At 40.6% G+C, this 15,459-nt stretch overlaps 1 protein-coding gene across 1 annotated transcript; it reads right to left on the reverse strand.

The window, feature by feature from the left end:
- Positions 1-4,951: 4,951 nt before the first annotated feature.
- LOC139637546 (ubiquitin carboxyl-terminal hydrolase 2-like) lies at positions 4,952-14,334 on the reverse strand. Its single transcript, XM_071506344.1, has 12 exons — positions 13,988-14,334; positions 9,275-9,322; positions 9,023-9,146; positions 8,091-8,202; positions 7,892-8,002; positions 7,663-7,727; positions 7,459-7,562; positions 7,242-7,322; positions 7,054-7,132; positions 6,521-6,628; positions 6,283-6,403; positions 4,952-5,930 (listed from the first exon to the last, which is right to left on the reverse strand). Exons 1-12 carry the CDS (start codon positions 14,138-14,140, stop codon positions 5,825-5,827), a joined length of 1,212 nt encoding a protein of 403 aa, XP_071362445.1. The 5' UTR covers positions 14,141-14,334; the 3' UTR covers positions 4,952-5,824.
- Between the last annotated feature and the right edge of the window lie 1,125 nt (positions 14,335-15,459).

Below are 15,459 nucleotides of genomic sequence, written 5' to 3' on the forward strand. Positions count from 1 at the left end.
TTTCTCTTAACTGCCGTTTGTGACCAGCTAATACTTTATAATGTAACAATAGCCCAAGATCTCGGACTAAAGTCCAGGTGTTGATTATATAAGTAGACTAGCCTACTTCCTGGCATACCTGACTTGTTTGTTCATTTTATGAGTGTACTGAAGTTACAGTGTAGTGTGTGCATAGGACATGACAAAGAACAAAGATTATATGATTATTAAGAAAATTTTCACCTAATTTTAGACAAACTGGTCTCAGCTCAGTGCTTCAATTTGATGTTAGTAAAGACTGAGCAAAAAAATTATTTCTTGAAAACACTTGTAAAGATTGTCTAAAATCAAGTGAGAAGGGCAACTACTGCTGTCGGAAGTAGTCAAAATGTAACTTTATTCAAGTGCAACCCGGTACGTTATCTCCTTGAGCTGATAATGTATGTCGATGGACGCGTACTAAAGGGCTGTAAAACGACTGGAAATAATCGAACATTGACCTCTGCCTTTATAAAGCCTTACTGTAACGTGATAACTTTCTGAGCAAAAACTACTTTCAGAAACAATAAAAGTTACTACCAACATGGTAGGTGTACATGGTTTGCTTACTCACCTTTGAGTGGGAAGAACAACATCTCTTTTGACTTTGGGTGTTCATTGGAGAGTGATCCCGGTCATGTTGGCTTGACTCAGGGAACGGAGGCACAGACAGGAAGTTCTAACGCCTTTGCCAGGAAATGAGGAATACACCTTCATTTGTTGTGTAAGCTTAGCTTAGCTTAGCCCAAAAACTGCAAATAGCCTGGTTCCTCTGGTGGAAACAAATTCTGCTGACTAGTAGCTCCCAGTTAACATGTTGTTTGTTTAATCTGAACAAAACTTTAAGTATAAAAAATATAAATATAGAAATAAGTATAAAAAACAGACTCACATGCCACGTTTATGTTATATCACTTATATCACAGCAGCTGGGTGGGAAAAAAACTATTCCTGACAGCCTGTGACTTCTAGTTTTTAGATTGAGATATCAGGACAGCATAGATGATATCTCCCACTCGAACTACAAGTGGGAGAGAGAAAAAGAACTACAGACGTGTCAACGAAGTGTTGGCAGAAGCTGCAAGCGCACCGCTACATTCAAGATAAGGTCATGGGAGCTATACACTGTATGAGATTAGCACTGGGGCTAACCACCTTGGAACAATGTGCAGCAGTCCTACATTTTAATGTTGGTACATGTAGACTTCCAGCAGAATTAGCATTTACTGACTGTAACTATCTAAAGTCTGATTCTGAGCAGGTAGTGTACAGTGGGTTTATCACAGCTTAGTTGCTGAAAATATCTGGTGCTGCTAGAAACAGGGTTGATGAGGCAGGTATAAGACTGAACTGAATGATGCTCCATAGCCCCGGTCCAAGTCACATTACACATAGTTGTGGCTCCTTCTTCATATAAAATTGATTAGTGGAGCTTACAGCATGTGAGAAAACATTTAATAGCTCTAATATTGGATGTTGAGTTAATCTTCAACATGCAGTGTGACTTTATTAGGGGTAATAATCAATGTGTCAGAGACTGGCGTGTAATATAACTCATTATGTGACGACTGATATAAACCAATGGCAGGGGAGAAGTGAAATACAAGTTGCAAGTAAGACTCATTTGAGATTTTGGGCATGATATACTGGTAAAAAACTTTAATTTCTGCTATTATTTTTGGTAATTAGAGGAAATCCACTGACCAAGTTATATTATTTATGACTAAATAAACCTATGTTAATCTAAAGTTGGTATTGGTGATTGTTCTGTGGCATGTCAATGAATAATATTTGAAAAAAACCTACTAATTTTTATTATATAACATCTACTAAAGACAAAAGTATGTTTTCTTAAAGTGAGGTCATCATTGGGCCAAACTCCTGTGATGTCAGGGGCTTCACATTAAAGTGGACTTTAGCCCACAGGAGGCCATCAGGGTTTTATGGTATGGTCATTAGCTTTGGAAGTGTCAACATCAGGAGCGCTTGGTAAGAACACTGAAAACAACACTGCTCCCATGCAGGCAAATTACTGTTTATACCCTGAGCTGTGTGATCAGGCCATATGGTGTGCATGGGAACCAGAGGGTGTGTGTGTGTGTGTTGGGGGAGGGGAATGTCTTATCTGTTTGTGTTTGCAAAGATGAAGATTCATGTTTTTTTTAAATTAGAGTTACATAATTCTGTATTATAGTACAGGTTATTTTGTTTGACTCTCAAGGAACTACATTAATAATAACCCATATAATCAATATAATAAATTAACCCCATCATCTTCGTATACACTTGTGTATATACAATTTTTTTTTTGTCTCCAAAGAGAGTATTTCTTCAGAAATCCACAATTTTAAGTTTTACTTGGTAGCACAATGACTAATTTTAACTGTGTTAACTGAGTTATATGTTCATACTTGCAAGATGAAACTTTCCATTTTCCCTCCATCTAGAAATGTAAAGTAATTCGGATTGGAATAATAACTTGTATCTGATATGTTATTTCCACAAAAATACATGTGCTCTCGCTCATACATGTCCCTCATTGAAAAATCTAGAATCTATGAATAGGCAAATGACCTGCAGTTTAAAATGAAAACTAAGTCTCTGTGTATGTGCACATATGAAGTTTTCGGATCACATTTGCATATCAGACCAAAAATTAGCTTCCAAATGAGTTGTGATGTCACAAATTATAGTTTTACATACATGTGTTAAACTCAGCTTTAAGGTGAGCACAGAGAAAGTTTCCTCTTCAGCATATTAATGTGAAAAAACTTTCTGATATCAAATTCTACACATACATCATTCTGCACAGTGAAGGTCAAACACTGAAGAGTGAAGGGAGACTTTAAACAACATAGAGCTCAGATAGAAAATAGTGAATCAACTGTGAACACTAGTGCTACAGCTTTGAAGCAAAAGGTAAATTAAGTTAAAAAAAATAAAAAGATTTTACCTGCCGACAAATTTGAAATTGTGTTATGGAGTCACAGGTTGATTTATGTCAATTGGGTTTGACTCGTCATTTCCAGTTAGTAAAATATGATAAAACATGAATTTCTTGTACATAAACTGCAAAAATAAGATTTGTCAACATTATTATAAATTATATATCATTAATATTATCAAGCACGTTTTTTTGGACAGAGGCCTCATTAATATTTGTTTAGACATTTTACTAAAAACCAAAAATGTCAACAGTAGATGAAAAGTCAGGGAAATTTCATATATCCAATTGTTGTCGTGATATCGTCATCGTCAGCCATTTTTCCCCTATGGTTTGTATAGGTTACACTATGTGACCCAACCATGGGAGCGCACACGGAGTGCTGAGGTCACACTGGGGCTAGGGTAAACCTTAAAAGGCTTGTTCATTATCCAGCTAACTTTTATAAGCTTGGACATTAGCAAGTATTAGCTGAAGGCGTTGTGCTGACAACAGCTCCACAGAAATTTCAAACCATGTGCAAACAGTTCCACAATCAATCAATCAATCAATCAATCAATCAATCAATCAGTCAAACAAGATGCAAACCACACACTCACAACCAGGCTGATGTGGCTTTGATCCCACTGACATCATGACATCTGAACTATCCCAGTGCTGTGGGAGAGGCTCAGTTAGTGTTACAGCTGCAGTGACACTCAGCCTCTCCTCCGATAACTTTATCTTTTCTCCTCACAATCTGGCCTCGTCACAAACAGATCATCTGTCTCAGCCCCGGAAACCTTATCACACGGACACACACACAGACACTCTTTCTTTTCCCTCAGGCGTTAACAAGCTCAGCGGCTCAAGAATAAGAGTTCACCCAGAGAGAAGAGAGAGGAAACATGGGGGAGGTGTCCACAGGAAACCTTTGGCTCTGGGTTAAACTAATGTATTGGTTTTATGGGACGTGGTTATTGAGTTTGTTGAATATCAGACATTATAACTAGGAGGTTTCTTTCTGCCCTCACCTTTCTGAAAACCAAACAGAATATGTTTCTGAGAGAAAGTTTGTCTGATGAGGCAACAATTTACATTAGTTTCAGAAGAGAGTGACCGCTTTCACTCAAACTATCAGCATTGTGAAATCCTCACGTTTACACACAGATACACACAAACCTCATGACCACTGTACACAGCTCCCTCTAGTGGTGCAGTGTGAAACAAACCGCTCTGTCAGATGGCCTTGTTTTCTGTTGGTCAGAGGTGCATCTGACGTAAATCCAGTCTGACCATAATCTGCTCATTTAGACAATTGCCTGCCTGTATGCAATTTTGGTAATAGCCCTGAAACATATTACAAGCCTAATAGGTGATCAATACACAATATTGATCTATCTGTCTATCTATGTTCAAGGAGTCACTAGTAACGATGGATGCACAGAAAATTATCACCAACTCTGCATTTTCGCTCAGCTTCACAGAGCTTTTTAGTCTGTTTTAGCTCATTGTTTTAGTTTTATGGCCTGAATCTCGAATCTTCTAGCCCAGGACCAAATGGCAGACAGTCAAAGTTACTAGCTAGTAAAAATTGTGGAAAATGAGGACAGACATGTGACTTTAACGAATGCTAACGTTGCCCTTTGTCTGCTGGAAGTATAAAAAGGCAACTGTTTGCTAACATGTCTGTCCGTGTCACTTTAAAGTGATATAAAGTGACATAATATGTCAGAGATTGTTTTCAGCCCCAAGTGGCCAAAAGAATCAGTTATCTCTGGTTGAATTAGTTTAGAAACGGTCTATGGCTTGTGTCTCATTTACTGAATTAGACACAAGCCTGAATGAATCAGAAACGTTGCTGTTGGAATGTGTTTGTGTTGTCTCTGGATTGGCTGAATGGTAAGCAATGGATAAAACACGTTTTTATTATTAGTATGTCGCTCATGAACTCTTCCCCAGCTTCCATTTGGCTGAATAAATAAGTTTAAAACAAGAACAAACACATAATGCAGCATGAATTGACACTGAATTTTAATCATTTAGAGACCAAACAGGCTTCCATTTAAATTCAGCAACTTTATTCTTGGAAGAAGTATTACTGATGCATATTTACACAGCTGCTTTGGTGCGTCCAGGTTTTTCCACAGTACAGTTACATTCACTGCGCTGCCCATAAATACTATACAAAAATAAAATGTGCTTTGACATAAAACATCCCCTCTCCCTTAATTTATTTTCACTGTTCTAAGAGGAAAACTGCAATTGTTAAATGACATATACAGTTTGCACCTTAAATTACTAGCATCATATTAAATAGAATAAATTATATCTTGCAGCCAGTGCGTGGGGCATTTTTCAAGTCTCTGCAATGTCCTCACACAAAGATGTCCTTCAGGTAAATAGTCAATTTTCCAAGTGTAAAAACAAAGAAAAATAATCCACTTGATGGACAAGAAAAGGTCCAGGAACAGCTGTAAAATGTCTGAATGAAAATAAACAAGAAAACATTATTTTCTGAGTCCACTGCTACATGTGCACAGTGAAAGATGTGTTGTGCTCCACACAGACATTTTAGGTTTAACTGACAGCTACATCTGGAGCTTAATTTATACACTTTCAACGGCAAGTTGTATTTTCCAAGTGTCAGTTCACTTCCACCCATCTCAAGACTTCAGCTTAAAATGCTGAAGTGCAAAGTGGCTTCACATCCTCCCTTGTCTCTCAAAAAAACATGAGATGGGTGTTTTTTTTTTTTCCTTCAGCAACATCTTTTTGCTCCATATTCACAGTCTGTAATGGCAGAACTGTCTCCACTAGGTGGAGACCTCACTCCATTTGCTTGGGCTCAGTTTGGTACATCTAGTCTCTCCTCCACAGCGTCTACAGCCGACATGTCTGATATTTGCTGTGTGGGGAGGAGGCCAGCTCATAGAAGAGGACGTAGGCGTTGCTGCTGCGAACCTGGCTGGAGGACATTGGGCTCACCCTGCAAGAGAGCACACTGTAGTTATAACACCGAAACCACATAGCATTGATTCTTAGAGAACAAATCCTTTTTTTTTTTTTTTTCCAAACTTATTTACATATTCCTTTGATTAAATATGGCCACACAATTATCCCACTCCCAACGACCAACACACACAGGCAGGTACACACATGCACATTCCCAATCTGCACATTTAATCAAGCTGACACACCCTTACACAGATGGAATGAGGTCAATGTAATGACAGCAGGCACATATAGTGTAATATAATTAGACTGCACAGCTTTCTGCCAATCTCATAAGATGACATGTGAGGTAATATGATGATACGTGAGTGGATGTAACTTGATACCTGGAGTCATTGTAGCTGTACCACTCTCCCAGTGCAGGGTTTCTGCAGTATGCTGTGTAATGGCCTCCCAAAGCATTTCCAGAGTGGTTGGATACTGCATACAGGTTATACACAGCACGCTCTGCAGGGAGAGACAACACTGTCAGTCAACACTCATCAAACCCAGCTGACCTTGGAAAGTACACAAACTGTCCTCATCTCCACTGGTGATGCTGCGTTGTCTTCTGCAGATACGTACCGCTGCTCTCTGAGGCAAAATCCCGCAGGTCCAGCTCTTTGAGAGGGAAGTTGACATAAGTGGAGAGTTTGCTGGCTCGGTTGTTAGAGTCTGAGAAACGCTTGAGGTCTGAGAGGAGCATCGAGTCAAGGAAGAGAAACTGATTCAAAATAACATCTCTGTGCTTAAAGTGCAATTTGAAGGCACTTAGACTTTCCAGAAGTATTTCAATTGTACTTCTACTCCACTACATTTCAAATAAATAAATGCATCATAGATGCTCCTCTATGTTTGTTGCTAACCATGTTAGCTTTTTAGTGCTGAGCAGATAGTGTACAATGGGTTTTTCAAACCATTTTTGCAGAAGACAAAATAAAGGGTGATAAAAGGAGCGATTAAAGGCCAGGAGAACAAAACAATGAAGTAATATGTTTCGGGCAGATGTTTGACTTTAGTGTATGCTAAAATGTTAGCAGGAAGACTGCTCTCATTCAAATGCATTTGGATGCTGTAAGTGTTAAGAAAATGGTGCAAAGATGTGAGGAAAAGGATACGAAGCACGAGGATCTGAGGGAACTTCTGGATGCTGAATCTTTTGGTGCATTTCCTTCTGGCTTTGCATCCGTTGCATGTCTGAGAGAGAGGCAAACAGAAAGCCAGTGAGATTCTGTGGCTCTATAATTGATATTTCATCTTAACAAAGGAATGCTGTGTGGGTGATGTGTTGCGTGAAGCTTCTTACCGGCCTCTCGTCTCCATCCAGCACATCATCTTTTGTAAAGAGTTTCAAACAGTCTTTGAGAGTCACTTCGCCTGAGCTCTTCTGTGGAGACAGTGGATGTCCAGTCAATAAAAAGGAAACTACAAGACATTGTGGCCTAACCGATACTATTTTACTGAATATTGATGGTTAGCCCATATGTGAAAAACCTTTGAAAAGTGTGTGTGTGTGTACTGACCTGTGCAATAGGTATTGATAGGTCCCAGAATGGATCAAACACAGTGGAGCGGAAGCCACAGGCGGTGCAGGTCAGAGAGCTTTTCAGCTGACCAACAAACAGATCTACAGGCAGAAACAAAGGACGGAGAATTACGTTTAATATGCATTTAAATTCAATAATGGTTCAAGGTAATTATGCAGCTACAGCCCAAAAATTACTCACCCACTACTTTGCTGTCCTCTCTCTGCAAGTACATATTCCACATCCGCTTGCCTTTTTCATCATCCCTGTGAACGAACATCATTCCACATTACTTCACTTAATATAAAGTTCAGAAACGGCCATAAAACCACAAAATCATTGCAGCCCAATCAGGCATGAAGCAGACATGGGAGGTTATGAGTGACTTATTGGGGGCAGAGGTGAGAGGTGTCTGGCAGTGCAGACTTACGAGAGGTGGTCAAAGTCCTCGGCCGACACCTTAGGGCGGATTGTCACTCTGTTCACTTCGTTATGGAGACCGTCCAATAAGGAGCGCAGAAACTCCTGGGCGTCCTGCTGACTGCAGAGAGGCAGAAGTACAATTATTTATTTTTCAACTACATTAGGTGAATTTAAAAGGCTTACAGGCAGGATGAGGGAAGACTTACTTGCAGCCAACGAATTTGGGAGCGTATCTCTGGATCTGGTTCCGGAAATCAGAGGGGCTGATGGCCTCGCTGTTCACAGAGGTCCACAGGCTTTGAGTCAGCTTAGCAAACTCTGAGACAGGAGGCAAAAAAGAGACCATAATCATGAATGACAATGTTTCTGCGGTTCACTCATCTGCAGTTTGTGAGCAACAAAATTACTTGATACCACAAAATTTAAAATGTGCTATTTTAAAGGGAACTCCTCAACTTTAACCCTTTTTGGATGAAAAAATCATACTGATTGGATCCTCTCTAAATGAAGCGTGCTGCATTTTGCTACAAATTCAGTACAGTTATGGCATTAAAACTCTCGCCCTAACCTAACAGCTTGTTATTTTTGGCCATGAAATTCTTGACCTTGGGATTTTAAATATGTGACAAAATAATCTCAACTCAAGGTCCACTTACAGCTGTATGTCATGGTCTTCATAAGTGAATGGAACTGGGTCAGGTGTGCAATTACTGACATTTATGTGTTTACAATGGAGTGACGTGATGATACTTGAGAATGATGAAGACCGTGAGAGGCTGTTGAAAGCTCTCCAACAGCTACTAACTGGACATCTAAGGTTGTCACATAAATTAATCTTTAAAAAAAAAAAAAACTAAACCCAAAGTGAAAAACAGAACTAGGTTGAGGCAACTATTTGGTTTTTATTGCAATATAGACACATTAAAGTTAGTGGCCTGTGAGAATATTATGTTATCTGATTGCAGTTAGGCGGGTTTAGTGAGGTATCTGATCTGATTACAGTTTGGTGATTTTGACATAAGAGAGTATAAAGTGCACATAAACTGAAAATATCTGACCTACTGCTGAGCCATAAAGTGATTCATGTCCCTGATGATGCTGATAACATGTGGCGTGAGAGCTCAGAGTGTCGTCCTACCTTCCATGAGAGCGCTGTTAGCCCGGCAGTTGTTGTTGAGCTCTGTGCGATGGATGTTTCTCAGGCAGTAATCTCTCAGCTCTGGAGTGTTACTCAGACATTGTAGGATGGAGTTCATGAAACACTGGAAATCACAAACATAAACAAAAAAAATGAAAGAATTAAAAGAAGATCCAGACGCAAGTGGTGGTGTCAGCAGGTCAAAGTGCAGGGTGATGTGCAGTGTATTAGGCCATAAAGTGAAGTACTCACCGTGTTGCCCAGATTCCTCAGTCCCACCAGGCCTTGAGGACTCTTGTTCTGCTCAAAGAAAGACAAGAGATTCTCGTTTACTCCTGAGTATGTTGGGGACTGATAAGTTTAACAGAAAGTTATTATACAGCGTGAGATGAGAGACACTTGACAGGCAGCTTGACAGAGAATAACACAGCATAATTCATTTGTTCAATAATAAAAATTCTGAAGGGTTTCGGCGAGTGTGTGACCTGACTGCAAACATCAAGATCATTGTGCAAATCTGTCTTTGACTCGACTTTTAAACTGAAACTTTCAAACCGTTTTTACCACTGATGCTGAAACATTCAGCCAAAAATTATCATGAAAAGATCTTCACATGGGCACAAATGGGTTGGTGATGATACTTTGTCCCCACCTGAGACTGACTCCCAAAAGAAATCTCAATGGACTCCATATTGGCTCTATATGTATCTGCCAATGTGGGTCATTACTGGAGCCAAACGTTGGTTGGTCAAAGGGGATTGGGTCAAAGGAGGATCCCTGAAAGTCATCATTTCTAGATTTCCACATTTCAACTTTTTATTGTTGAAGCACAACGTGTGGGCTGATTATCGGGCCCAGAGGAGCTGGAGGTGTGGCCCTTACGGTTGTGTGATTATCATGTGGGTTGAACATGTGTTAGAGGCAGACAGTCCTCTGAGCCGTTGCCTTGCAGGCCGTCACAGTCACATTATCTTGTCAGATGAAGCTTGCACATGGTCTCAGTATGACAGTGACAGCAGCCTTTTTACATTCCTCAAGTGTGAATAACCCTTAAGGGACTGTGCAGCATTAATTCAATTCATATGATGGTCACATTGTTGGCAGCGTCGCAGCACTGCGCTGCGGATGTCAGCCGCTGTTCCACGTGCTTTGACGAAACGCCACGGCGCGTCCTGACCTATCCCAGCACTAATGAGCCGACCAGCCGCCACTACATCACACAAGCATGTGACGTAGACTCAGCAGAAAAGCTGTACTGAGAATCCGGAGAACACAGCGTGGCGTCAAGTTGTTTGTGTGAAGCGTCTCACATCCCTGCACGAGCCAAGGATCAACTGCTTTAGTTTCCGATTGATCTGGAGTCACTGGTAGTGCAGTGTTCATCAGCCTGATGCAACTTTCTGAAACAACTGATGGTATCACTTTCAGATTTTTGTATCACCATGAAATTTGAGAGCAATCACAAGCAGCCAGCATTGCCTTTGCCATCCAGGTTAAAACGTAAAATGTTTTTCCCTTTCCAACCAAAATTAGGTCAGTTTTAACCTCCAGATGTCCTCTAACCTGCAGATCACAGAATCATGACCTGCTTTCACATGTGCCAGCAGGTCATCGTTGGAAAGTTAATACGTAATTGTCTGGATAAATCGAGTTCGTACATCAGGCCAATCAAATCAGCCATATAATGATTAAGTCCTGCAATAAAATTCTTTCTGTCTGCTTTGCAAGGAAGCTAAACCAGAGATGCTGCAGACCAGAGTTCTGGCAGCTGACCCAAACTTGACATTTACCTAAAAAGCATCAAGGTTCAGGTCAGTTTTCAAATCTGATTCTGTAAGAAAACTTACTGTTTTCTTTCTGACTATGCAAACATATGTGTATGTAAATATAAACCAAGTATGTAGCTTCATGTCTCAGGTTGGGTTTGGATCTCAGTTTTAGCCTCTTAGCAGGGATCCACTGGAACCAATCAGAAAGATGGATAATGCTGGATCATTCAATGCTTTTTGAACAATTTCAGTTTTCTTATTGCTCACAGAATCCTCATTTAATGTTTCATTTTCAGTGAGAACAACCTGTACCGACTTGTTATCTGTCCTAGAGACATTTTATTGCATAAACTTTAATAGGAGGTGAAAGTCCATTTGAATTTCACTGACCTAATTACAGTTGTCCTTGAGCACATAAAATAAAGTTTAAATAACTGTGGTGAACACTTCTCTGCACCACCCATACACTCTGAGTATGTTGTAGCTACTATCTGAATAGCAACATGTGACTCCTTAGCCTGTGACCTGTAGCTCATCCTGAATGAGGGAACATAGTAACTGTGTAACATGATGACTCGGAGCGAGTCAGCGCTGTCACGCACCGACGCCTCTGCTGACGGCTGAGGAGCTGCATGTGGAAGTAACAGCGTCAAGGCAGCAACACACTGACAGAAGCATAAATGAGGGTACAACTGCACATATGTGTGCACACAAACTGTAAACTGAGCAGGTACCTGTAAGTCACTTAAACGTGTTGCTGTTTATTCTTAATTGTACTTTGAGTTTTGCTGTTTTTTGGTTGAGGTGGAGGTTTCCCTGTTATTGTCCAGTCCACTACATTTGTGGCACTTTTGTTGTCTTTGCAAACACATTCTATCAGTGTTATGGTGAGAACTGGAGATAACTGGAGTGCAGAGCCAAGCAGAAACAGTGTATTTTGATTACAATTTGCCTACACCTCACAAAAGGCATTTTAAGTAAATATGAACAGGTTAGTAAATCCTTAAGTGCTGTTATCCGTATCAACACTTTCAGGGGAGAGGTTTAGTGCCTCGTGCTGTTTATAATGTTGATCCCAAAGCTTTTTTAGGCCTGAAAATAGAACTGTGACAATATAAGCTATTAACAGCCTGCAGCTTGCTTGCTTGCTTGGCTAAAATTATTTTTCCCTTCTTCTCTGCGGTATTTGAAGGTGACCATATGGTGCGAGTCCCAATCTGCTGCACTGCTCCGGTGAATACTGACCAGCGGGCCCTCGGCACACTCAGCAGGCAGCTTGTAATTTAAAAGACTGGTCCAAAAAGAGAGGAAGTGATGCGTGATTCAGGTAATCTCTGTGTTCTGAACAACAACACTCTCCTCCGGTCGACTGGCATGACTTCAGAGAGAAGGAGAGAGCTGGAGAACATGATGTCCTTACCCAGCTTTGCATGCCTGGTCAAGGCCGTACAATGTGACGAAAGAAGCAACACATGGTGCCAGCTACGCCACTCCCTTGGAAACAGCATAAACAAACCCTCTCTGCTGCATGACAGCAGGGCTGGGTCCAAAAGAAGAACTTTTTTGATACTGTGCTAAAAGGAATAAATAACGATGATGAAAAAGAAGAAACAATCTTTAAAATCCACTGGGAATTAAGTTATGGAGGTCATGTTATGGGTCATCTTGTTTGCCATTTTAGTTTACGATTAGTTGATGGACAGAAAAATAATCTGCAATTATTAGTTAATTAGTTAGTTATTAGTCATTTTTTAGTAAAAATGCCAAATTCCCTGGATCCAGCATCTCAACTGTGAAGATTTGACCAAATCAACAATCTGATGACATCACTTTGGGCTTTGGGAATTTGTGATGAGCATTTTTTTTTACTTTTTAAACCACACAGCTTGGTAATAAACCAAGAAAATAATGAGTAGATTCATTGTTGATGACAATAATCATTAGTTGCAGCCCTAAACTGAAATTCTGTCAGAAGATAATCACAGTCATTCGGATGAATCCACTGGGGACCATGAATGTCTGCACCAAACTTCATGGTGGTTATGAGACAGTTCAGTTAGGATCAAAGTGCTGGACTGACTGACTGACCCCTTACCTGCTGGCCTGGTACACCTAACACCTGGTTGTATAAGCACGGAAAACTAGAGTAGTGTAAGCACAAGCATGCAGACCACCGAGAGCACAGATCATCTATGGAAACCAATATCACCCACAGTATTAGCCAACACAAGGACATGAAGTGTGGCCTGTGACCTCGGGCTGACTCCCTCACAATTCTGTAAACACCTCAAACCCTCATGGACTCTCTCTGTTATGTGCGGGCTGTGGGCAGAGCTCAGTGCGAACAAAATGTACTGTGCAGGTGATAAGGAAGGTGACAGTCTGGACACATTCCTTATCAGCAGGGCTCCTTCCTATTACGCAACAAATGTCACACTGTAATTGTTACTCTGATACTGGCTGCTGCTGTTCTTAAACCCCCCCCCCACACACACACACATCCAGCCCACTCCCTCTCCAATGATAAGAGCCTAAAGGTCGCCAAGCTTTCTTTGGCTCTCCATGTTGTTACAAAGTTGAATAAGATGTTGAGATTGCACCATTTCTTCTTTTTTTGTGGCTGGTTTAAATTCACATACTGTTGGTATCATGATGCATTTTATTTTTCTGGGTTTTTTTTCTCTCCTGCAGTATCAACATGACATCTGTGGACATGAATCATCATCTGATGGTGATGTGATATTTCCGTGGATGTAGATGTCATTGTCAGCTTTATGGGGGATCATAACATTTTTACATGACTGCAGAACAAGCTGTCAGTGCAAAAATATCTCAGTCCTATCTCCTTATGAGCAAAGAAATATACAGATTCATTATATATTTAAGTAAAATTTTGTTTCCTAGTTTGTATTTAATGCAAAACATCCAAACCCTTCACTCATATTGCTTAATATTACAGTTAAAGGACAAAACTTGCTGTCAACAATTCAGTTAAGCTAAATAACTTGATTTTAGGGCTGTTGCACCCCCTTGTCAAGTGTCTGCGTTGAAAGTTTCAAGTACATGAGAACTTTAAAAAGTCAGGATGCTTAGTTTCTTATTTGTAAAAGTTACCTGAATGAAGGGGAACCAAGATAAGGAAAAGAAGAGGATGCTGTCAGAGAGGTGAGGTGCAGTGGTGGTGGCCTGGACTCACCTTCGCCTGGTTGATGATCAGACCCATGAATGTGGACACCAGCACGGACCGGGACAGCGAAGGGTTCTTGCGCCGCGGGTCGTGCTTCTCCAGGGGGAAAGCGGCCGGCTCCTCCAGCGCTGTCACCGTGTAGGAGTGACGCAGAGACGGCATGGTGTCCGACGGTTGTTGCTGACCGAGAGCCGGGGATGTCAGGCGATGCAGCTGGACACAGTGAAGCCCCCCACTGAGCAGCCGGAGTGGAAATAAAGCGGCGGAGAGCGGAGTCGCGGAGTCTGCGGAGTCTGCGGGTTTGCTGCTGTGACCGCCCTACACCTGTGCACCACCTCCCCGTGTTGGACACTGACACGGAGGCGGCGTGTGTCGGGGTTTTTACTGCGTGACGTTAACGCCCACTCCCACCCCGAGACGACCGGTGCTGCCTTCAAGTGCTGTTGGAAACATCAAAACTGTCACAGCTCTGCTCTTGGTGCAGTGAAAGAAGCTGGGAAAGCGCTCAGACTCATGATCTAAATTCAGTTTAAACACAACCATGTTAAAAAACAAACAAACAAACAAAGCTCAGGTCCTGCATTCAAATCCTTCTTTAGCAAAAGTACCTGAAGTATCAGTAAAAGCAGTCATTGTGCAGTTAGTGATATATTACTATCACTATACATGACAGTAGATTGTTAATAGTGATGCATCAACATGTTAGCAGCATTTAGCTGTTGTATCTGTGGTGGAGCTACTTGGAATTACTTTATAGGCAGTTTAGTCCAGTGATTTCAAACCTAAGGGTTGAGGCCCTTCAGAGGGTCACAAGGTAAATCTGATGGGTCATCAGATGATTAATGGGTGAGGAAATAGGAAAGAACTAATTTATGGTTTGCAAATCTGTCTTTCTTTTTTTTTTTTTTTTCATTAAAAATGAAAGACAGATTTAATAAATATTTGCTTTTTTGTTAAGTATTTTGTAATTTTACCCCTTTCGGCCTCAAACTGATAATTATATGAAAATATCTGTGAGGTTTTGAGGTTAAGTGTCTCTTCAGTGGGACTGGTAGCAACTCATCTGAAACCCAATAAATGGCCACAGGCCAAATGGTTAGGAAAGATTGGCTTAATCTTTAACACATTTGATGAGATTTTCATTTTTTTATGTACGATCTTTATCAGTAAAGCAATTAGTAAGTTATACATGCAAAATAAATATGGTGCACTTTGTTGCAATAATGTTAGATTTCCTTGCAATGGATTACAGGGATGGTTATACTTGTGTTGCAGGGATAAAGCAGATGTATGGGAGTTATTCTAATTCAAGTCTTTTAGAAAATACAAGGTCTGAGTTATAGGTCCTTTAACACTCGTGGAGGAGATGAAGTTTTCTTCAACATGTGAAGTTGTCATTTATATACTATATAAGATATTATACTCAGGGAAAACAATTAACAATTATTGGCTATGTGGAATAAAGTACATTTATTCATGTA

This window comes from Trachinotus anak, unplaced genomic scaffold (assembly GCF_046630095.1).
Source record: "Trachinotus anak isolate AG129_WGS33_773 ecotype Australia unplaced genomic scaffold, CSIRO_AGI_Tana_v1 ptg000020l, whole genome shotgun sequence".
In the NCBI taxonomy this organism is placed as follows: Eukaryota; Metazoa; Chordata; class Actinopteri; order Carangiformes; family Carangidae; genus Trachinotus; species Trachinotus anak.

What these genes read in the sequence shown, in the direction of transcription:
- LOC139637546 (XM_071506344.1), bottom strand. Translation starts at nt 14,140, where the DNA reads ATGCCGTCTCTGCGTCACTCCTACACGGTGACAGCGCTGGAGGAGCCG. An exon ending in TGATCATCAACCAGGCGAAG is followed by an intron (nt 9,323 to 13,987) that starts GTGAGTCCAGGC and finishes TTCTTTGAGCAG; the next exon opens with AACAAGAGTCCTCAAGGCCT. An exon ending in AGAGGACAGCAAAGTAGTGG is followed by an intron (nt 7,563 to 7,662) that starts GTGAGTAATTTT and finishes TTCTGCCTGTAG; the next exon opens with ATCTGTTTGTTGGTCAGCTG.